Genomic DNA, 22,058 nt, shown 5'->3' with positions numbered 1-22,058 from the left:
GGGGGTATCCTTCACCTCACCTTCCATTCCGCTCAATTCACAATGTCCTTGTGACACCCACTAGACTTGCGGCAGAAAGGGTCCTTGTGCGCCTTAAACCCACCTCCTCTGCCCTCTGCGCACTGCGATTTACCCCTCATGCCCTTGCCAGCAACATTTAAATAAACTTGATGAGAGCAAACGTGTGCTCCAAATGCACTTTAAAGTTCCATTATTTTCCTTGCCGTGATATATGAGGTAATAATGTGGGAAATACAAGTGAACTGTAATTTCTTGCTTGTATCTTTTCCCTGGCTATTGAGATCAAGCAGAAGCATTTTGCCTGGCCTGCTCAAAACATTTTTGTTCAGACAAGCCTACCCAGGTACTTAGGAAGTTATTTTAGTCTGTTTTCAGTATTTTAACTTGTGTAGGTTTTTAAAGCACGGTTCTGAATCTTTCTTGATTTTATCATCTTCCTGTAAACCGCTTGGGGTTTTCTTCTCAGTCAAAAGGCGCATTAAATGTTTCGAAATACAATAATATCATTTGCTCCCTTCATTCTCCTCAGCCAGGAGCCTCTCCAAATTCCCGCCTTTTTGCGCACAGCCCCGAAACTCCCCCCCCCCCGCAAAGACTCGCCCTGTGTAACCACGCCCATTTTATAACGGCCTCTTCTGGCCCGCCCACTCGAAAGCTGACGTTCTTCACCGCACAGCCCTCCTTAGAAACCTGTGTGCGCGTGACGTTGCCGCGCACGCCTCGTGGTCCTTTGCGCCTGCGCGCTGGCGACGCTGCAGGCTTTGTAGTCGCCTCTGAGTGACGTAGATCTCTCTTTCCGGCCTGGGCTCGCGGCGTGTGAGGAGGTAAGGTGAGGCCTGCTCCATGTTCCCGGGCGGGCGGGCCGGCCGTGATTTATCCCTCGCTGAGGTGGCCGGTTGAAAGCGGGGGGGGGGCGTAGTCGGTTGAGCCGATTCCTCCGCCCGCTCCCAGCTTTCCCGCTTCCCGGGGGTCGCCTGCATCCTCTGCCCCCGAGGTGGGGGGTCCAGGGGACATGAAGGAGACCTCCTTGACTTCTCCTCAGAGCCACTCTGGGGCTTACAGGGATCCCCGCGGGAAACCCTCGAAATCTGCTGCCAGCAGGCGATCCAGTTCATATTTTTTTTTTGTGCCCCCGAATTGCTAACCTCGGGCTTTCACTTAACCCACCTTGATTTCCGGGCAGCAATAGGTTGTCCGTGGCAATTCAGCTAGTGCAGAATTCAGCGGCCGGCTTGCAAGACGGTGTGAGCATATGACACCGATCTGTGGCCCGACTCTGCATCTATGGCCTTTTAAACCGGGGGGGGGGTGTTTGTTACTGCGTTATGCACCTTTGTGTTTTTATATTGTAAACCACCCTGGGATTTGATTATTGTCATGATTCAAGAGGGGTGTTTAATGCATAATGCACACATGCACACCTGTGTCTGCACACACCCACTGTATGGCAGGTGCAATAAATGCAAACAGATTTTAAATATATATATACTCGATTTCAGCTGCAGACTAGCAATTTCAGAATTTCTCTAAACAAATAGGCATGTAGATGAGCAGAGGTGTTACTAGCTTTTTCCTAAAAGCAGAATTTCATAGCGAATTTGCTCTGTAGACATACCCAAGGAATTTTGAGAAAAGAGAAATTAGAGTGGGGCTTTTTTGTGCCTCTTACCTGTGTTGCAGGAAATGAATCCAGGTAGCAGAGCATCTGCTTTGCATGCAGATATCCCAGATTCTATCCCCAGCATATCTGAATAGAGCTGGGAAAGAACCCTGTCTGAAATCCTGCTGCCAACCAGTGTAGGTAGAGCTGAGCTACATAGACTAAAGGTCTGGTGCTGCATAAGGCAGCTCCCTATCCAGAAAGTTAAGAGTGAATTGAGAATTGCAGCCTGAAATGGAGCATTTTTAAAAGCGTAAAACCTGTTCTGTTCAGTTTGCAAACACCCTTGTTTTGAAGTCCGTACAAGGCAATTTCCGGTGCTCTTAATATCTGGCAGGTAGAAAATGTTGCTTTGAGGAGGGGCTGTTCATTTACTTACTTTCTGTTTATTGGAAGTGCAGTAAATGCGCGAATGTGTTTGTTTTCCATCTGTTAATCATTGAACGATATCTTCCACTTAAGTGGGAGATGGAATTGGCTCCTCTCTCCACCCCTCCTCAAGTTCAGTAGAGGTGAGATGACAGTGGGATTTAGGGGAGAGAATGTATTTAGATGAGTCTAGGCTGCCATACAGTGCAGAGTGAGTGTGTAATTCTGAATGTGACCTTTCTTATTCATGGATTATTAATTTACATGTTATGAATGTCTCTTCTGAGTTTTACTAAGAGTAGACCTAACTCTGGCTGTAAAGATAGTAAGTCGCTGTTAAGATAATCTCATCTCTGAAAATTGGAAGGCAGCCTACTCTGACTTAGTTGAGTACCACCTCCCTGATACATTAATTTTGCATTGTTTTCAAGCAAACAGACCCTACTTTGCATTGAAGAGACTTGCTGCTGCAAAAAATGGAAAACGCCCATTGATCATTATAGCATTAGGAATATCATACAACAACAGTTAACTTGAGCATAAAAAATATTGTCCAGTGCTGTATCTGAAGAAGTGTGCATGCACACAAAAGCTTATATCCAGAACAAACTTAGTTGGTCTCTTAAGGTGCTACTGGACAATGTTTTAAATTTTTTTATTTATTTTGACTGCGTCAGACCAACACGGCTACCTACCTGAAAATAAAAAATGTTATAATTTAATATTCTAGGGAAGTGCTCCTGCTTACAACTGAGAGTTTAAATAAAAATAAACACTTCAAAAGAAATATTCCTGCTTCATTAAATTCATGCACACAATGTAGTTTTAAATAGGTGCATAACTGTGATGGGAAGATGCTGGAAGATAAGGACTCTGATAGGTTGCAGAGACTGCTGGTGGGGTGAGGCTATTTCTGTAATTTTCAGTCACTTCAGCATCTGATCTTTTAACATATCTTGTTAGAAATTTCCTGTTGCACGTCACTTGTGGCAAAACCCTAGAAAAACACAATGCAGAACGACGCTGGGGAATTTGTGGATCTCTACGTTCCTCGTAAATGGTGCGTATTAATTTCTCCATGGAAATTACCAGCCTGCCTTGGGCAACTTGAAGAAAGTCATGGCACATTCAGGCATGGGGTTAAACCATGGGGAATTTGTGGATCTCTACGTTCCTCGTAAATGGTGCGTATTAATTTCTCCATGGAAATTACCAGCCTGCCTTGGGCAACTTGAAGAAAGTCATGGCACATTCAGGCATGGGGTTAAACCATGGCTTTAGCCATACAATAACACTCCTTGTGCTCAAGTGCTCCCAACCTGACTTCCTGGCATGACTGGAGGAAGAGCACAGGAGCTTCCGAAGTTCAGTGTGTCATCCAACCTGAGACAAGCTGGTTAATATTAAGTACAGATACTTGAAGCAAGCTAGCTTGATAAACTATAACTTGAAGTTGGACAGTTGTTTCAACTGTCCATAGTTAAGATTGACCACAGTATGTCCAGGTTTGGGTGACATAGCAAGCTGCAGTAATCTTAAACAAAAACAAAAGCTTCCAAACTTGTGCCCGTGCTGATTGTGAGAGCCCAAGGCTCGATGGGGTTCATTCTTAGAATACAAAACTATGATTTACTGATTTGTCAGTTGCTATGTTAGCATGGAGTTGTGGGTTTTTGGGGGGGGAGGGTGTGGGGGTTTAGGTGCCAGGAAAAAACGTTCCTCTTCAACCAAGCCTTTGGCTGATTAACATCTGATAACCTTTTAAACATGATGTCAAATGGGGGTGGTTCTTGGTTCTTTTATATTGTATTTTTACGTTTTGAACCACCCTGCGATCTACAGATGAAGGGTGGTATACAAATTTAATAAACAAGAATAATAAGATTGAGCTATTTGGCTGCTACAGCAGAAAAAAAGATGGGTGCATAGATAGGTGCATGCACCTGTCAGCTCAACTGTAGTAAAGGTAAGGTGGTTACAAGCAGGATTTAAGATACAGAAAGGCCAAGTTGAGGATTCCAGAAAGCTATGCCCAGCCAGGGCTTGAGTTCCATGTTCTGTATTTCAAGAGTGCAGGGTGTGTCCCAGGCATGCCAAGAGTGGGTGCAGCTGCTGTAAGACAATGGTGGTTGTCTTCAGTGCAAGATTTTCTAGCCGTGAACTTTTATATATTTTCATGGGGCTTCCTTTCTTCCCTTCAGCTCTGCTAGCAACCGGATAATTGGTGCTAAAGACCATGCCTCCATCCAGATGAATGTTTGTGAGGTGAGTAAAATATAATTAATTAGAATATACAAGTTGAAAGACGTTAATGGATGTGTTTTCTTTTTGGTACTGAAATTCATTTTAATGAGGCTTGTAACCTGCCACTTGCCTGGGTTGGTGACTTTATGTAAAGAATGCATTCCTAGCTCCAGAGGCCTATGAGCTTATTATGGCTACAGTAGGAAGAAGCCTAAGTATAAAAAGTTGGCTAAGCATTGGTCTAACACAAGGTCGCATGGAGTTGACTGCAGTCACAAAGAGAACCAGTGTTGGTTACAACATGGTGTCCCTGAATAATGTGCAGTTTTCTTTCACTCCTTTCTGCCTTTCAGAATCTGGCCCTGAGTATTAAAAGTTACAGCAGCGTAGCAATAATCACAGTTGCTTCTCTCAGGCTCCTGGGTCCAGAGGGTGTGAGACTGCAGAATTACTTCCTTTGCTAGACTTCCTGCTGCACGTGAAAATAAATTACAGGGGCTGATTCCTGTAGTATTGAGAGAACAGCATTCATGGTCCGAAGGAAGCACATGGGGGGCAGGGTTGGACACACACACACACACACAAACCTCAAAGCAGTTTATAAAAAGATAAGGCAATAAAAGCAATGGGTGGGTCACATTCCTTCCCTGCCATGCTTTTGCTTTGGACCCTGGGTGCTGTTGGTCCCATACTGGTTGCTGCGTGACTTTTTTGTTTTTATTCATAAAGGTTAGTATCATCTGTTCTGTTGCTTCCCTTTGTGTTTTAAACAAGTTCCTATTAATTTTTGGATGTATTGTGGATTAATAGAAATGAAAAATTAATCCTTTTGTGGACATGGGGCATGGCTGACATTTGTCCCAGATTTCAATAATCCAGTAAATCTGGGCAAACACATTTTTCGTACAGGCATTTCACCTATTAATTTGCTTTCTGTAAACTCCCTGGTTAGATTTGTAAGGGGTTCACTGTCTATAATTGATATCTTCTACACATTGTGTTTTCCAGTATAACTGCACAAGTTAACATGTTGAAACGCAGTCTTGATTCCCATTTCAGGTTGATAAAGTCACAGGCAGAGTCAATGGCCAATTCAAAACTTACGCAATTTGTGGAGCAATTCGCAGAATGGTAAGTATGTACTTAAAAAGTGGCTTCTCCTCCCCAGTAGTATGATTTCTGTTGTCTTTCCGCAGTGTTTGGCTGTTGTGGGGGTTGGTCTCACTACATGTTGGGTCTCTGCATTTATATAAACTCCAGTTTGCAATTTAACTTGACATATTTTACCTTTTGAGTAGCAGCTCATTTAAGCTTAAGAGGCTGGGTCTTGGAGTTAATTCTGTTTTAAATAAGGAAATTGTCATCCTCTGGGTTTTGAGAGTAATATAAAGGGGCTCTTTACACTAGTAACATTTAAGCATCCTTTCCCCAGGACTTTCCGTTGCTGGGCTACAATGCTAGGCACATTTACTTAGAAGTACCGTAACACACACGGAAATCAATAAATATATTTATGATTGGGCTTTTAGTCTTTCATGTTTAACTCACGAGCCTTGTATGAGGCGTGTATGGAAAACAGATTTGCAAGCGGTATCAAATTCTTAGGGACACAGGTGGCGCTGTGGGTTAAACCACAGAGCCTAGGACGGTTCAAATCCCTGCAATGGGGTGAGCTCCCGTTGCTCGGTCCCAGCTCCTGCCAACCTAGCAGTTCGAAAGCACGTCAAAGTGCAAGTAGATAAATAGGTAAACAGCGTTTCCGTGCGCTGCTCTGGTTCACCAGAAGCAGTTTCATCATGCTGGCCACATGACCCAGAAGCTATATGCCGGCTCCCTCGGCCAATAACGCGAGATGAATGCCCCAACCCCAGAGTCGGTCACGACTGGACCTAATGGTCAGGGTCCCTTTACCTTTACCTATATCAAATTCTTACATGAACTTGTACTAGATTAACATACCGTAAGCAAATATGAACAGAGCTGGATACCACTGCAGGGATTACTGAGTACCATCTTCATGGACTGTTCTGAAGTTCTTCAGTTGTCTCAAAGTATGGTTGATGAATTAACTCACAGCGGCATTCAAGAGTTCTCTGTTCTCTGTGTGTGCAATAATTCTTTGTAAGCTCCCTCTATCAGTAAATGAATAGGCTACCATGAGTAGTTGCTCCTGAAAGAAGCACTCATTCTTTCTATAATACGCACCGTCATTCTGGAATGAATAGTGGACCTTAATTTGAAATCCTCTCAAGACAGTGGGCTACACTACTACTTGGTAATGTAATTCTGTCACAGGGAGGTAAGCAGTATTGAGAACTGATAGTTAGGATAAACTTTGTATCTGAAGAAGTGTGCATGCACACGAAAGCTCATACCAAAAACATAGTTGGTCTCTAAGGTGCTACTGGAAGGAATTTTTTTATTTTGTTTCGACTACAGCAGACCAACACGGCTAACCTACCTGTAACTATATCTTAGGATAGCATTTATTGATCAAACCACATTTGGTTGGCCACAGTGAGAATGGGATACTGGACTAGATGGGCCATTGGCCTAATCCTACTGGTTATTCTCATGTTCTTGTGAACATTAAAAATTGCACCCATTAAAAAATTGTTAACCAGGCTAGTTTTGTGAAAATAGCCTAACCACATTGTGTCCAGTTTATTCATAGTATTAAGTTGTGCATTAAGTTGTGCATACTCGCAGGTAACTGTTTGTAGGAATCGTTGCAGTAGAGCATCTCCTTGTTAACTTAAACCGCTGTATGTAGAGCACTTTGAACAGGCCTTTGCCACTCAGTTAAACTTATTTTCTGTGTTTCAGGGGGAATCTGATGACTCAATTCTGCGCCTTGCAAAGAACGATGGTATAATATCCAAGTAAGTTTTGTTGAGTCTCATATCTTTCTCGGGTACTAATGCATTCTCAGTTTGCCAGATTCTTGTGCTGCTTTGTTAAGCTTAATCTGTCACTTAATATGTACGTTTGTAACTGTTTCTTTTCCTTTTCTAGGAATTTCTAAAGCATGACGAAGAAGCATGATGTGAAATTTGTTATAAAATAAAACTGTTGGAAAGCATTTAAAGTTCAGTGTGTCATTTCAGCTCATAACAGGCGGAACTGTTAAAAGAGGCTAATTCTGAAGATTGCAGCATTGTTGATATGGATTACATAGGGCAATTTAAATGGATTATTTTTATATTAAAAAATAGGCTTCTGTTTATGATAGATTGCAACAGTAATACTTACAGCTAAAATAGACCACAGATTCTTAGTCACCAAACTATTGTCCCAGATTCTTAAACTTTACATCATTATTGCCGAGAGATGCGAGATGACGTTTGTATCTCTACTTAGAACTCTAAAACACAGGGATGGAGACCCTGAATACCATCTGCAAAGCTGCTGGTTCTCTCTCCATCCCTGTTCTCACACGTTTTGCCTTCATTTATATGTGGTTTGCAGAGGGCACACCTAACTGGCTAGAAAGATGCAGAAATGGTTTTGCTACATTTATCTGAATTACGTTTGTCTCTAGGGTTCTCATTCTTTATATATTCTCCCATGACAAGGAAAATGGCTTGTGTAGTTCTTGGTAGGTTTTTTCCCCGAACAGCAAGAAGCCAATAGTTAAGAGAACTCCCTTTTGCTTGTTAAGAGCTCAAATGTGAGGAAATGCAGTACATTGGTATCCTGTGATAAATATAATTACAGTGGTACCTCGACTTCCGAAGTCCGCTAACCCGGAAGTATTTTCGCCGTATGTGCGGTCTGTGCGTGCGCAAAGTGCAAAATCGTGCTTTGCGCATGCGCAAAATGGACGCTTCGACTTCCGAAGGTTTTCGACTTCCGAAGAGCGCCGCTGAACTGATCGCCTTCGGAAGTTGAGGTACCACTGTATTCTGAAGTATGTAAACAAGTTGTCATAAGCATCGTAGGCGCTGAACTGGCCAATTTTTAAGCACTTAGTTTGGTAAGCTTAGAAGAAAGGTTTTGTGTTCAGAGTTCAGTTTGAGTTGGGTGGGTGGTTCAAGGAGCTGCACACATACTCAGGCTCACCAAATGTCACACCGCAGAATGAGAAGTGTGTGCTGCCCTCATCCTAACGCCATCTGATGTGGGTGGTTATTTTTAGAACTCGGATTTGTTCACCTCTTTCCACTGGAGACCTGAACGATTACAAAAAAAAAATCTGATGTGGAGTACAGTGACTCATTTCTGGAGAGATCTGATTGTAGCCGATATGTATTTTTCTGGTATTCCAAAGTTTGAGAACTTGCTTTATTAGAAAAGCTGACCAATAAAACTACATGTTTCCAGGGGAACAATATAAAATGATTCCTGCATTGCAGGGGTTTGGACTAGATGGCCCATGGGTTCCCTTCCAACTCTGCAATTCTATGATTCTAATTTTACCCAGTAGCTGAGCAAACACAATTCTGCAGGTCTATTCTAATAACCTATTAACTTGGCAGCAGGTAGAAAGGTTTATGTTCTATCTGCCTCACACAGCCCTAGGGGAAACCACATCTTGAATAGATTGAGAAGACAGACAAATGCTGACGCCACCTTTGTTATCTGTCACTCTCCTGATTCTGGCTAACATCCACTAGGCTGCACTTTTGACCTGATGTGCACAGCTGTTTTAGCTTTTAGATTTCCAAAGGCTTCTTTTTGAACTTAGAGGTAGCAGCAGCCAGGTACAGTATGTTAAATTACGGCAAAGCTGACATTCCCATATAGGATGAAACTTCCATTTTAAATCAAGGTATATTCTGGAGACTGTGCCAGTAGTTTGCTGCAGTAGGTTGGAATTTTAGGTAAATATGTACATGGCAGCAGCTTCTCAGGACAGTGCCTCACTTGAGAGGCAGAGACACTTAGCAGAAGACACCTGGTTTGATAAAGTTGCATCAGTAGGAATGATGAAAAGGCACCTGAAGAAGCTGATATAGGGGGGGGGGAACCTCCTTTTCCCTTCTGGGGTATCCAAGAGCCCAGAATAGAGTCCTTAACTGGGTTCCTTATTGGTAGGAGAAAGTAACAGGCCAACCAGAGAATATTGAGAAGCAGCTACGGTAGTAAGCCTGATCTTTATTAAACTTGCCACAGGGTCCTCACTTACCACATGCAGGAGGTAGGAGGAACCCAGAACCTTGGTGTGCAAGCCCTTCTATATACTGTAGCTCAAGACAAAAACATACATACATCACAGAAGGAGGCGGTCTACAACAGAAATCCTGTCTGCCAGGATACCTGACAATGGCCAGCAATTGCATTACTTGGGCAACCCGGCCATTCTTTTGTGATGGTAAATACTTTAATTCCTGAATCGAGGTCACAGGCTCACCCTGTTCATACACAAAGATGCCCTAAAAACAGGTAAGCAAAAGACAGTGGAGAGGCTTTCCCCCTTCCTTAATGAATATTTGAGGTCAATTTGGGAGAGCCAGGGGTGCCCAAACTTTTTTCAAAGAGGGTCAGATTTGATGAAGTTGTTGAGCTTTTTTTAGGGTTTTACCCCAGGACATATACTGCCACGGGGACCGGATTAAAGTGACCGGCAGGCCAGATTATACCTCCGAAACGGACTTTGGACATGCCTGAGCTAGGCTTATTGACTGCATCAAGATCACACTGAACTTTATGGCTGTTGAATGGTGTGAGCCCAGGTTTCCCCAACCAAAACCCAACATGCTACCGAATGCACCAATTGTTGCCACATTCCAAATTTCCAACATCACTGGCTCAAATAATAGTTTATTATTTATACCCTGCCTATCTGGCTGGGTTTCCCCAGCCACTCTGGGCAGCTCCCAACCGAATATTAAAAACACAATACAGCATTAAACATTTAAAACTTCCCTAAACAGCTGCCTTCAGATGTCTTTTAAAAGTAAGATAATTGCTTATTGCCTTGACATCTGATGGGAGGGCATTCCACAGGGCAGGTGCCACTACCGAGAAGGCCCTCTGCCTGGTTCCCTGTAACTTGGCTTCTCGCAGGGAGGGAACTGCCAGAAGGCCCTCAACTCTGGACCTCGGTGTCCGGGCAGAACGATGGGGGTGGAGATGTTCCTTTAGGTATACTGGGCCGAGGCATTGTGCTCGGAAACGTACTATTCATGCAGTTACATTAAATTGGAGAAAGGTGAAGAAATCTATTCAACTAAGTTGTGCTCCGAGTAGACTCACTGAAATTAATGCACCTAGCTTTGTCTCAGCTAAACTAATTTCACTCAAGAAATGCTTCTGTGAGGTTGAACTAGTTCTGTTAAACTTTATTATCTTTGTTTCGCATAATACAAACCAAATAATACAAACCATTAAGATTCGGTCCAAGATGTCCCATTGTCTGTTTCCATGTCCTTATGTACCGTATATCCTAATCAGTGTAACATCCTGCTGGATTTTAACCTACATCTAAGGATTGGTAATAAATTCCAACCAGGATATGACTCTCTTCTTCTTTGCAGTATTGTTTCTGCTTACATCAGGGTCTCTAAAATTTTTGCCCGGCTAAAGGAGTATGGCCAGCCTAGAAAGCTTTTCTAGACGTATTTTTAAGACTCTTTCCAGTGTGCAATTAAATTGCCTGTGCTGTTCTCGGACAAGAATAGTTCAGATCTCAAAAGAGCCATGAAAGGAAATGAACTAGACTCTGATTGTACAAGTGGTGCCCTATTGCCCTTACATGGTTACATTACACCAGCTTGAGAAATTCTCCTCTGTTACTTACAGAGACTTACCGTTGGAAAGGCAGCTGTATGGATTTGAGCTATTTTAGCTAAAACTTCACATTGCTTGGCTGAGTGCAAAGCAGGCTAGGATTCCTTCTCTTGGAACAGAATCCTGTTGCTTAATGAATCTTACCCTTCTGAGTAACAACCCTCTCACTATATATAAGGGTCTGGTGACTTCTGTTTCAGTGTATCTGAAGAAGTGTGCATGCACACGAAAGTTCATACCAATGGAAGGATTTTTTTTATTTTGTTTCAACTGTAACTAGAAGCTTATTGTGTTTCTGTTTCTGAATAGCTGAAACTTCACAAAGATAGCATATGAGTACAAACTTCTTCACACAAGCTGGCATTCACATGAATGGCTTATTTGTTGTGTTGCAGTCCCTGTTATTTAACTTCCAACCATCAGCAGTCATGGGACTGCTGTCACAGTTTGTTTAGATGATATACACACCTGCCTTTTGCTCAAGTCACAGGTATGGTTTACAACAAAGTCAAAGAAAAATGAGTACATAAAATCCATAAAATAACACAGTCCTTAAAATACACAACTTGCTGAAATAAATCTCGGAGGGGGGGCAATTCTGCCCAGGACCTTTTGGGTGAAACCACTATCTTAATAGATCCCAAGTATGTCTGCCTGCACAAGGGAGAGCGGCTCTCTACAGGCAAGCTCGGTTCAAGTGAGCTGCAAACGATAATTATTGTTTCTAGTTAACCATTTGTATCTTGTGTATAGAGATGCAAACGGTTTCTTTTTAATCTGCAGTGTGCATCCTTCACAACCTGAGATAGCTTGTGGAATCTGGAACTTGTGATAGACCCTTCCACCATTATCTGTGGGACTAAACAGCTTGAAGTAAACAAAGGGAAACCAATTAAACACTTTTTCCAACAAGGAAGCACACTATTGTTGGATAGCAGGCAGCAGTTCCTTCTGATGAAACCCCACAAACTGGAACTAAATTCCATGCTGTTGGATTAAGCTTGCTGGTATGAGCTCTGATTTATAAGAAAAGGTCTGCTTTTCTGTTTTAAATTGGTGCCCATAGGGACATGTAGAGACCAGGCACCTTGAGGACAGAGTCTCATTTACTCAGGGTACAGAAATGTTCTGGACATTTCCAGTTCCTTTCACAAATCTATGAAGGCACCATTTAGGGGTGGGATCAATTTCTTCCCTTCTCTTCCATATTCCACACCACAGGCAGTTTATGCATTGGTAGCTAGCACTCTGTATAGCATGAGTAGGCAAATTAATGCCCGGGGGCCGGATCCGGCCCAACCGCCTTCTAAATCCGGCCCGTGGACAGTCCAGGAATCAGCATGCTATTACATGAGTAGAATGTGTCCTTTTATTTAAAACACATCTCTGGGTTATTTGTGGGGCATAGGAATTCATTCCCCCACAAAAAAACACCAGTCTGGCCCCCCACAAGGTCTGAGGGACAGTGGACCCCTGCTGAAAAAGTTTGCAGACCCCTCCAACATATAGCATACCCTCCAACTTTCCTCTGATGAAACTATTTTTCTAGGAAAAAATGGTGCTGGAACTCACCATGAACGCCTCCCAGGAATCAGCATGTTTCTACAGCGTGTTTGTTGTGGGGGAAGAAGGGAAAAGGAGATTGTTAGCCACTTTGAGACTCCTTGGGGTAGTGATAAAGTGGGTTATCAAATCCAAACTTCTTCTTCTTCTTCTTCTTCTTCTTCTTCTTCTTCTTCTTCTTCTTCTTCTTCTTCTTCTTCTTCTTCTTCTTCTTCTATAATGCCAATGGGGCCCACCTGAGAGGTGCCGGAACAGTTTTGGTGAGTTTCAGCTGGAAAAAAAGTCCTGGTCCTAGTTAGGGGAGCTGAGAATAATACCAATATATTTCACATCTGGGGCCCTTTGGTTGATTTACTTGGCCCTCAATTGGCTATGGTGGCTCATTTACCAGAAGTAATGTATTTAGCATTACTGGAAGTGTATATTCGATTCTGCCCAAACTAAGCCTTCTGCCCCTTTCTTTAAACAGTCAAAACGAAAAACCCTCAGGGGTTATGGCAGGAGATTAGTTGTTTGGTGGTTCCTCTTTTGAACTTCACAAGTTTTTCTTCTGTGAAATGGATATTGGGGGGGGGAGTACCTGGCAGTTTTCTTAGTTTTCCAAATGCTCTAAAAGGTTGGACACTCCTGTGCTACACAACTGAATAGCTGTTATTGATTCAATGAGCCTATGCATGCCAAAGGCACAAATCCCATTACTCTAAATGAAAAAAGGTGACCATTCTGTGTAGATAATATGCTATACAGTGGTACCTTGGTTCTCAAACTTAATCCGTTCCGGAAGTATGTTCCAAAACCAAAGCGTTCCAAAACCAAGGCGCGCTTTCCTATAGAAAGTAATGCAAAATGGATTAATCTGTTCCATACTTTTAAAAGCAACCCCTAAAACAAACAGCAATTTAACATGAGTATTACTACCTAACAAGACCATTGATCCATAAAATGAAAGCAATAAACAATGTACTGTACTGCAGTCACACAATCAATCAGTAGCTGAACTGGGTTCCAATACAGTCACAAAAACAAAACTAAAAGGCTGCAAAAACAAAAATGCAAAATAAATAGCAAAAACAGATAGACCTCAGCGTAAGACTCAAAACGGAAGTGTGGCACTCAAAACAGAGCACGTTCGGCTTCCAAAAAAAGTTCACAATCTGGAACACTTCTGGGTTTACAGTGTTTGGGTTCCAGGTTGTTTGAGTACCAAGGCATTTGAGAACCAAGGTACCACTGTAGTTGTTATAAGCAAGTAACCACAATGTTTTTCAAAACCATGATTTTGTGCATTGTATCCAAGATCGGACTTTTAAACTTCACTGAGAATTTACATGCACACTGTCTCTCCATAGCCAGATCTGACAAAATATTATCCTTTACCCCATTCTGTGAGTGAAGTTGCGCTCCTGGATATTCACTCATTCTGCTTCCTACATAATAGGAAGTCACATAAACTGTGCTTTTAAAATGATTCTATTTTATGGAAAATTTATGCACGCCACCTTGAAAGGGCTTTTTGACTAGAAAGCAGCCTTGTTGTTGTTTAGTCGTTTAGTCGTGTCCGACTCTTCGTGACCCCATGGACCAGAGCACATCAGGCACTCCTGTCTTGCACTGCCTCCCGCAGTTTGGTCAGACTCTGCCTAGAAATATATAATAAAAATACCACCTATGCTTTGCTGACCATAGGCTCCCAGTTTCCTTCCAGGCTCATTTCAAATTGCTTCTTTTGATGGTAGCTTGGTTTTAGAGCATCTTCTATACTTGCAGACGGTCCCAGATTCATTCCCCGGCCTCTCCAGGTAAGGCTGGGAACACGCTGGAAAAAACTATTCTAAAAGTTGTTGGCACGTGGGAAATGAAAGGCAAATCGTGATAGAAAGAGCCACACCCTAAACCAGAGGTAGCATCCAGGTGTTGTGGTCTATAACTTCAATAATCTCCAGCCATTGGCCATGCTGAGGCTGATGGGAATTGTAGTCCACAAGATCTTCAGGGTACCATGTTGGCTGCCTTTGTCCTCAACATTAGGAAGTGCCACAACACTAAACAGAGCCTAAACTGCCTTCTTGACCTCAGCCACCAGTTTTGCATTACTTCTCTTGGCCACTGTGTGGTTCCAGAGAGCTGTCTACATCATTGCACCTGTAAAACAGGTGAGGTAGTTTGAGATGTCCCCAAAGCATACAAAGCTCATGCAACAGGTTTGCAACCCTACTCGGGCCCATCCAAGGCCTTGTGGTAAGTTATCCTAAACCTTCTTGGTTTTCTTTTTTTCTAATCAAGTTGAAAATGAATGCTGTTATACCACCACTTTCTGAGTATTTATATTTGGTTTTCAGATGTTTGTCTACGCTTTCTTCAAAGTGGGTTGGTGTTGTGCATCTTTTTAAAAAAATTTAAACACAGCGTTACAAAGTCGAGGTAGCTATACGTGAGTGCTTTTTTTCAAATGAATAGGACTTCACTTCTAAACAAACTTGGTTCTCAACTGCGCTATGCTTTTAAAACTGTGTCATACCACTTTAAACAGCAATGGCTTCTCCCAAAGAATCCTGGGAACTGTAGTTTGTTAAGGGTGTTGAGAGTTATTAGGTGAGTCCTAGTCCCCTCACAGAGCTACAATTCCCAGAGTTCCCTGCAAAGAAAGAAGGATTGCTTGTTAAACCATTAATTAGTAAATGTTATCTTTGTAAATAGACACAACATTTATCATGGGTTTTTTTGGGGGGGGGCTTGAATCAGGGACCCCGGGCAAGGACCCTGTTCACCCCACCCTTGTTCCGGCCCTGCCTATGTGGCAGATGAGGTTGAGAGCTGGCAACTAACCCAAGGTCACCCAGTAAATTTTATGGCCAAGTAGGGCTTTGAGCCCTAGTCTCCCAGTCCTGTGCTTTTAAAGGTAAAGGTAAAAGGTAAAGGGACCCCTGACCATTAGATCCAGTCGCGAACGACTCTGGGGTTGTGGCACTCATCTCGCTTTACTGGCCGAGGGAGCCGGCGTACAACTTCCGAGCCATGTGGCCAGCATGACTAAGCAGCTTCTGGCAAACCAGAGCAGTGCACGGAAACACTGTTTACCTTTCCGCTGGAGCGGTACCTATTTATCTACTTGCACTTTGACGTGCTTTCGAACTGCTACCAGTAGGTTCACAGGAGCAGGGACCAAGCAACGGGAGCTCACCCCATCACAGGGATTCGAACCGCCGACCAGAGGAAATCATGGCTGTGCTATTTTGGGAATGACACTTTAGTAAGGGGAAACTGAGCCATGTTGTTGTGTATATTTTTCCACTCCACTTTTTAAAGGAAGCAGGTGGCATCTGTGTGGCAAACAGACAAAACGAAACGAAGAGACAGAAGGAATTGACTCCCTTTGTATGCACATCATGACTGAATTAAGGCCACTTGACCATCATAGTTGAAAAGGCTCTGCCTGCAGAAAACAGCACGTTGCCCCCCTATTGCTCTTGCTGAAGCCCTACCTGATACCATAGTCCAGGGATGGTGACTCCCTGTGCAAAATCCTGGAGAGCAATGGCCATTTAGTGTAGATAATGGTCTGATTCAGTATAAAGCAGGGGAAGGCAATGGGGTGCCCTCCCAGATGTTTCTGAACAACAGCTTATTGACCATGTGCAATGCTGGCTGGGGAGGAGGAAGCCACATTCGCTACCCCTCCTCTAAGCAATGCAGAAAGTAATACAGATGTTGACTTGATCCTGACAACACTGGGAGGGGAGGTATTCTTACATTTTTCCAGGGTCTTATGCCTGTTAGGTCACTTGTGGTTATAAAAGCATTTATTTGTGTCAGTTGACACAGGACAGTAAACGGAAAAACACAACTGAACATAGAAAACTGCCAAATTAAAAATTATACAAATTAAGACTCGGAGAATGCCATGGTGGTCGTTTTTCTTATTTCATTCCTTTTCATCACAGCTGCTGAGAATTCTGCGGACTTTGCTGTGAGGGGTCTGCAAGGAGAAGTTCCATAAACACCAGATGGACACCTTAGACAAGATAATAATTGAGTGATTAGCTGTTTGTGTGAATCTAGGAACATGGGGCACTGCCTGTGTATAGGAAGCCAAGTCAGATCATGGGCCCATAGAGTTCAGTGTTGCCTGCACTGGTTGGCAGTGGCTTCCCCAGGCCTACCCAGAGATGTCATTCATTGAACCTGGGATCTCCTGCATGCAAGGCAGATGCTCTCTCTCACTCTCCATAAAAAGAACAGAAAAACAATAGACAAAAATATTTTGACTCACATCATAGAATTGTAGAGTTGGAAGGGACCCTGAGGGTCATCTAGTCCAACCCCCTGCAATGCAGGAATATGCAGCTTTCGCAACCAGAGGTTGAACCCGCAACCTTGGAATTATCAGCACCATGCTCTGTTATTATATAGAGATCTAAAGCCCCGGAGGATAAAATGACCACTTTGTTGTTGTTTCAGAAGTTTGTTTGTTTTCCCTGGACCTACTCATGAATATTGATAAATGCAAGTTTCAAAAAACACACACAGGAGAACACCATATTTTGAAATCCACCGATAGGGTTTGATATTTGGATTAGAGAAAAGGGAAAATGCAAAAGCCAGCCTAACATCACTTGTGAAAAGGGACTAAAAGTTTGCCAGTTCTTCCTCCCCAATTCGATGCTCTCTGAAATGTAAATAGAGAAGATAACAGCTAAACCATTTAAGATTCCAATCTTGGCCCATCTTTGCAAAACGCCATAACAAAAAGCCTCCCAGTTAAGCTGTCCAGAAGCAAATGTCCTGGGAACTGCTATGGAGAAACCAAAGGAAATTCCATCCATCCCGGGGGCAGGGGCGGTAACTGATTGGAGATAAAAAAAAAGCTTATCAGGGGTCCCCATAAATCCACACACTTTTTAAACAAAATGTCAGGCTACAGCAGCATCCATCCGGATCTGTGTCTGATTTAGCTGCTCAATCCATCGGAGAATTGCAGCTGCATCCTAGACGATAGCATTTCCTGCGTTCTGTTGTGAAGTAACCGGCTGATGAGTTTCACATACTGTATGCAGCCAGTATTGGTATCACTTTTCACAGTGGTGGCATGGCCCCAGTATTGTTGAAAGCTGCTGGGAGTGTTTATAAATGGTGGCAATGTCCCTGCTAGATAAACACCAAGGCAAAGAGAAGTTTCCGAGAAGCTTTCAAGCAGGGGGCATCCCTTTAAAATCCTTTGCAGTTCAGAGATCCACTGACTCTAAGCAGCGCTGTTCTTCTGTTTACCTACCACAACTAAACGGCGGTTGATAGACCCATAAATTTGTCTAAACCCTTGTAAATGCTCACTCTGAGTTAACAGCCTTGGAACACATCTTGTTGTAGTGAATCCCCTAAGTCAGTTATGTGTGTGTTTGAAGACTTTCATGCCTCTCTCTGTCCTGAACCCTACTGGCAGCCAACTTCAAGACAAACAAAGGTCTTTGCATCCATCTCTCTCTGGAGACAATGGAGGAACCCACCTTTGGAGGTGAGGTCAAGCTGGTGGAAGGTTGCATTTCCTTCTGTGATTGTTGGGACTGATGCGGGAGAGACATGTTTTGTTGCAGCTGTGGAAATTTGAATCCAGATTGCTGACTTGTTCCTTCAAAGGGAATGCAACCTCTCTCAGAATAGGATTCCCACCTAATTGGGAGAAGTGAGAGCTACCCATCCACAACAAATAGGGTCCGTTCCCCCCCCCCCCCCCGCCGCCAATTGGGAAACTTCTTATATGTTTGCATCTCATGAGGCAAATGAAATTTCAGCATGGCTACGTCATATTAAGGGACCCAGGTGGTGCTTTGGGTTAAACCGCTGAGCCTAGGGCTTGCTGATCAGAAGGTCGGCAGTTCGAATCCCTGTGACGGGGTGAGCTCCCGTTGCTTGGTCCCAGCTCCTGCCAACCTAGCAGTCGAAAGCATGTCAAAATGCAAGTAGATAAATAGGAACCACTACAGCGGGAAGGTAAACAGTGTTTCCGTGCGCTGCTCTGGTTCGCCAGAAGCTGCTTAGTCATGCTGGCCACATGACCTGGAAGCTTACCTTCCAAGTCCCGGACTGCAGAATCCGGGACCGGCAGCCGTGTGACACCGGAAGTTACGTCGACGCAACTTCCGGTGTCACACGGCTGCCGATCCCGGCATGCGTCGACGTAACTTCCGGTGTCGTTTTGCCCTTCTATGGGCTCCAGCAGAAAGGTAAACAGTGTTTCCATGTGCTGCTCTGGTTTGCCAGAAGCGACTTTGTCATGCTGGCCACATGACCTGGAAGCTGTACGCCGGCTCCCTCGGCCAATAATGCGAGATGAGCGCGCAACCCCAGAGTCGGTCACGACTGGACCTAATGGTCAGGGGTCCCTTTACCTTTACCTTACATCATATTACCTGCTACAAATCTGGAACCATGTTCATACTTCTGAACCTTTAAAGCGCACGCAGAACAAATGTAGCAACTTGAAAGAACCACCCCCACCCCCCAAATAAGTAAAGTCTTTTGTTTTGTCGTTTAGTCATGTCCAACTCTTCGTGACCCCATGGACCATAGCATGCCAGGCACTCCTGTCTTCCGCTGCCTCCCGCAGTTTGGTCAAACTCATGTTGGTAGCTTCAAGAACACTGTCCAACCATCTCGTCTCCTCTGTCGTCCCCTTCACCTTGTGCCCTCCATCTTTCCCAACATCAGGGTCTTTTCTAGGGAGTCTTCTCTTCTCATGAGGTGGCCAAAGTATTGGAGCCTCAGCTTTACAATTAGAAAAGAAAGCCATAGCCTAGAGGAAAAAGAAAACGGGGCAAAGGAGGGGGAGGAGGCGGAAAAACCACTTTCTGTATCCTGGATGGCAGCCAAGAAGAAGCCTCCAGCTGAATGTGAATGAACCTGAATTTAATTTCGTGGTGGAGGGGAGAGAACCTGCTACGTTGGCCTCTTGATGAACAAAAAGTTATTGTTCATAGTAGGCCCTGTGAATCCTGCACCAAACTGGCTTGGTGGCTTCGTGAGAAGCCGGAAAAGAACTATGCAAACTGAAATGTCAAGAGGAGTGTTCACATGTTGCATGCAGCAAGCAGTTGTTTTGGCACTTACCCGACTTCCCATCGCCTGGGTCCCTGCAGCTCACAGGGAAGGTGAGCCAGTGAGGAGGTCAGCATGGTGCAAATGCCCTGATGGAACCAACCTAGGTTGGGATGCTTCCAACAGCTGGAGAGCAAAGGCTACCCATCCCCCTCCCACAGTTTTATTGATTTCCAATATATAACAATTACTAAAAAGAGAGAAAAATATACAAAAACAAAATCTGCCCCACTTCCCGCTCCAGGATGGATCAATCTGGTTAAATTTTCTAGAGTCCAATCTGTGATTTCGGTAGTTGCCATTCTTCAGAGTCATCAGTAAAGTATTTTATAAAATATTTGATGCTCCCAGTTTTAAGATCATTGGTTACCAGAACAATAAGCTGAATTAACGAGAAATCCTAACAATCCTAAGTCCTCGATCTATTTACAGTGGTACCTTAGGTTAAGTATTTAATTGGTTCCGGAAGTCTATTCTTAACCTGAAGCAGTCTTAACCTGAAGCGTTCTTAACCTGAAGCGAACTTCCCCATTGAAAGTAATGGAAAGTGGATTGATCCGTTCCAGACGATGAAAAACACCCCCTAAAACAGCAATTTAACACGAATTCTACTGTCTAATGAGACCATTGATCATTGACTCAGGGAAGGGAGGAGGAGGGAGGGGTGGGTAAGAGAGAAGGAAGGAAGGAAGGAAGGAAGGAAGGAAGGAAGGAAGGAAGGAAGGAAGGAAGGAAGGAAGGAAGGAAGGAAGGAAGTTTACCAAGCCTGCTCTTGCAAGAAGTGACGCTGTGGGTTAAACCACTAAGCCTAGGGCTTGCTGATCAGAAGGTCGGCGGTTCAAATCCCTGCAACGGGGTGAGCTCCTGTTGCTTGTTCCCAGCTCTTGCCAACCGAGCAGTTCGAAAGCACGTCTAAGGGCAAGTAGATAAATAGGTACCGCTCCAAGCGGGAAGGTAAACGGTGTTTCCATGCACTGCTCTGGTTCGCCAGAAGCGGCTTTGTCATGCTGACCACATGACCTGGAAGCTGTACACCGGCTCCCTCGGCCAATAACGCGAGGTGAGCGCCGCAACCCCAGAGTCGGTCACGACTGGACCTGATGGTCAGGGGTCCCTTTACCTTTACCTTTTGTGTGACCTGCAATTGACATTACACAAGACAAGCCCTGATGGATCACCTAGCCCATCATCCTGTTCTCACGGTGGTCAGCCAGATGCCCATGGGAAATCCGCCAGCGGGATTCAACAGCACTTGTGATTCCCAGCAACTGGCATTCAGAGGCATATTGCCTCCAAAAGTGGACGTGAAACACAGCCATCATGGATTGCCAACAGCCAATGTATACCTCAGGCCAGAAAGAGTCATCCTGCGGCTGCACACTGAATGAGGGTACAACTCATTCTATCCAGCCAGAGAGATTATAATTTTTAATGGGCCCGCATTGTTTACTTGCAACTCCGTCCTCACCCAAGTTGCTGGCACAAACGTCATGCTGGTTTCAACTAAAGATGCTTCTTTTAGATGTCTCGGGATTACATTTTGTGTTTTGAAGAGTTTGATCTTGTGTTTTTAAAAGGCTTAAGGGTTTTAATGTATTTTTATGGCATGTTTTTGTTAAGGAGGAATCTGACCCTGAGCTTTGAAGAAGGGCAAAGTAAATCAAATAAAGGCATGCAGTAAATAATTCACCACTGCTGCTGCCGCTGCTGCTACTTATTTTTATGTATAAAGAGAATTGTCTTGTTTCTGGGATCAGGAGACCATAGCAAAATAAGAAGAGATCTGCTGGATCAGAGCAATGATCCATTTGTTTTCAACTAGATGGCTTCAGGAAAGTAGGGCACAGAGACAATTTGTCTTATCCCCTCTTAATGCCATTTAAGCCAATGGCTATTACCACATCTTGTGACAGTGAGTTCCATAGATAATTTCCCTTAATTGCTTGTTTCCATCTTAGAGCTGATTCATGCCTTGTTTTAGAACAAGGATACAAAAGGTACTTTCGTTCAACGGGCAAGCTATGTCCTTGGTTTGCATGTAATGCTAAGCCAAAGCTTGGTTTAGCTGACATATACAGGCCAGTTCCTGCAGAGGAGATTGCAGCTGCTGTCCTCCTCCCCTGATCCAACTGGTGCTGTGACCTAAGTCATGGTTTGCTTCAGCAACCTGTGCTTGTGGCTTGTCTCACTCTAGATCAGGGGTGGCCAACACCCATGAGACTGCGATCTACTCACAGAGTTAAAACTGGCAGTGATCTACCCCCTTTTGGGGGGGGTTGGGTCAAAGTTGTTGAGTTTTTTTCAGGGAGGAAGTAAAATGTTGAGCTTTTTTTAGGGGGAGCCACAGTTCAGCTTCTTTGGGGGGAGCCAATGATCTACC

The 22,058-nt window shown here is 43.9% G+C and overlaps 1 protein-coding gene across 3 annotated transcripts; it reads left to right on the top strand.

Annotated features, from left to right (window-relative positions):
* The first annotated feature begins 725 nt into the window (after positions 1-725).
* RPS21 (ribosomal protein S21) lies at positions 726-7,376 on the top strand. Of its 3 annotated transcripts, none has more exons than XM_035123936.2 (6): positions 726-850; positions 3,014-3,110; positions 4,252-4,315; positions 5,354-5,425; positions 7,121-7,176; positions 7,310-7,376. In XM_035123936.2, the coding sequence occupies exons 2-6, from the start codon at positions 3,061-3,063 to the stop codon at positions 7,317-7,319; spliced, it is 252 nt and encodes an 83-aa protein (XP_034979827.1). In that variant the 5' UTR covers positions 726-850; positions 3,014-3,060; the 3' UTR covers positions 7,320-7,376. The 3 variants fall into 3 exon arrangements, with proteins under 3 accessions (XP_034979827.1, XP_034979826.1, XP_060133322.1); XM_035123935.2 differs by having other exon boundaries at positions 759-845; XM_060277339.1 differs by lacking the exon at positions 726-850 and having other exon boundaries at positions 3,098-3,234.
* Positions 7,377-22,058: the final 14,682 nt, after the last annotated feature.

The sequence above is a fragment of the Zootoca vivipara genome, chromosome 7, assembly GCF_963506605.1.
Source record: "Zootoca vivipara chromosome 7, rZooViv1.1, whole genome shotgun sequence".
In the NCBI taxonomy this organism is placed as follows: Eukaryota; Metazoa; Chordata; class Lepidosauria; order Squamata; family Lacertidae; genus Zootoca; species Zootoca vivipara.
This window is presented reverse-complemented; position numbering and strand designations above follow the sequence as displayed.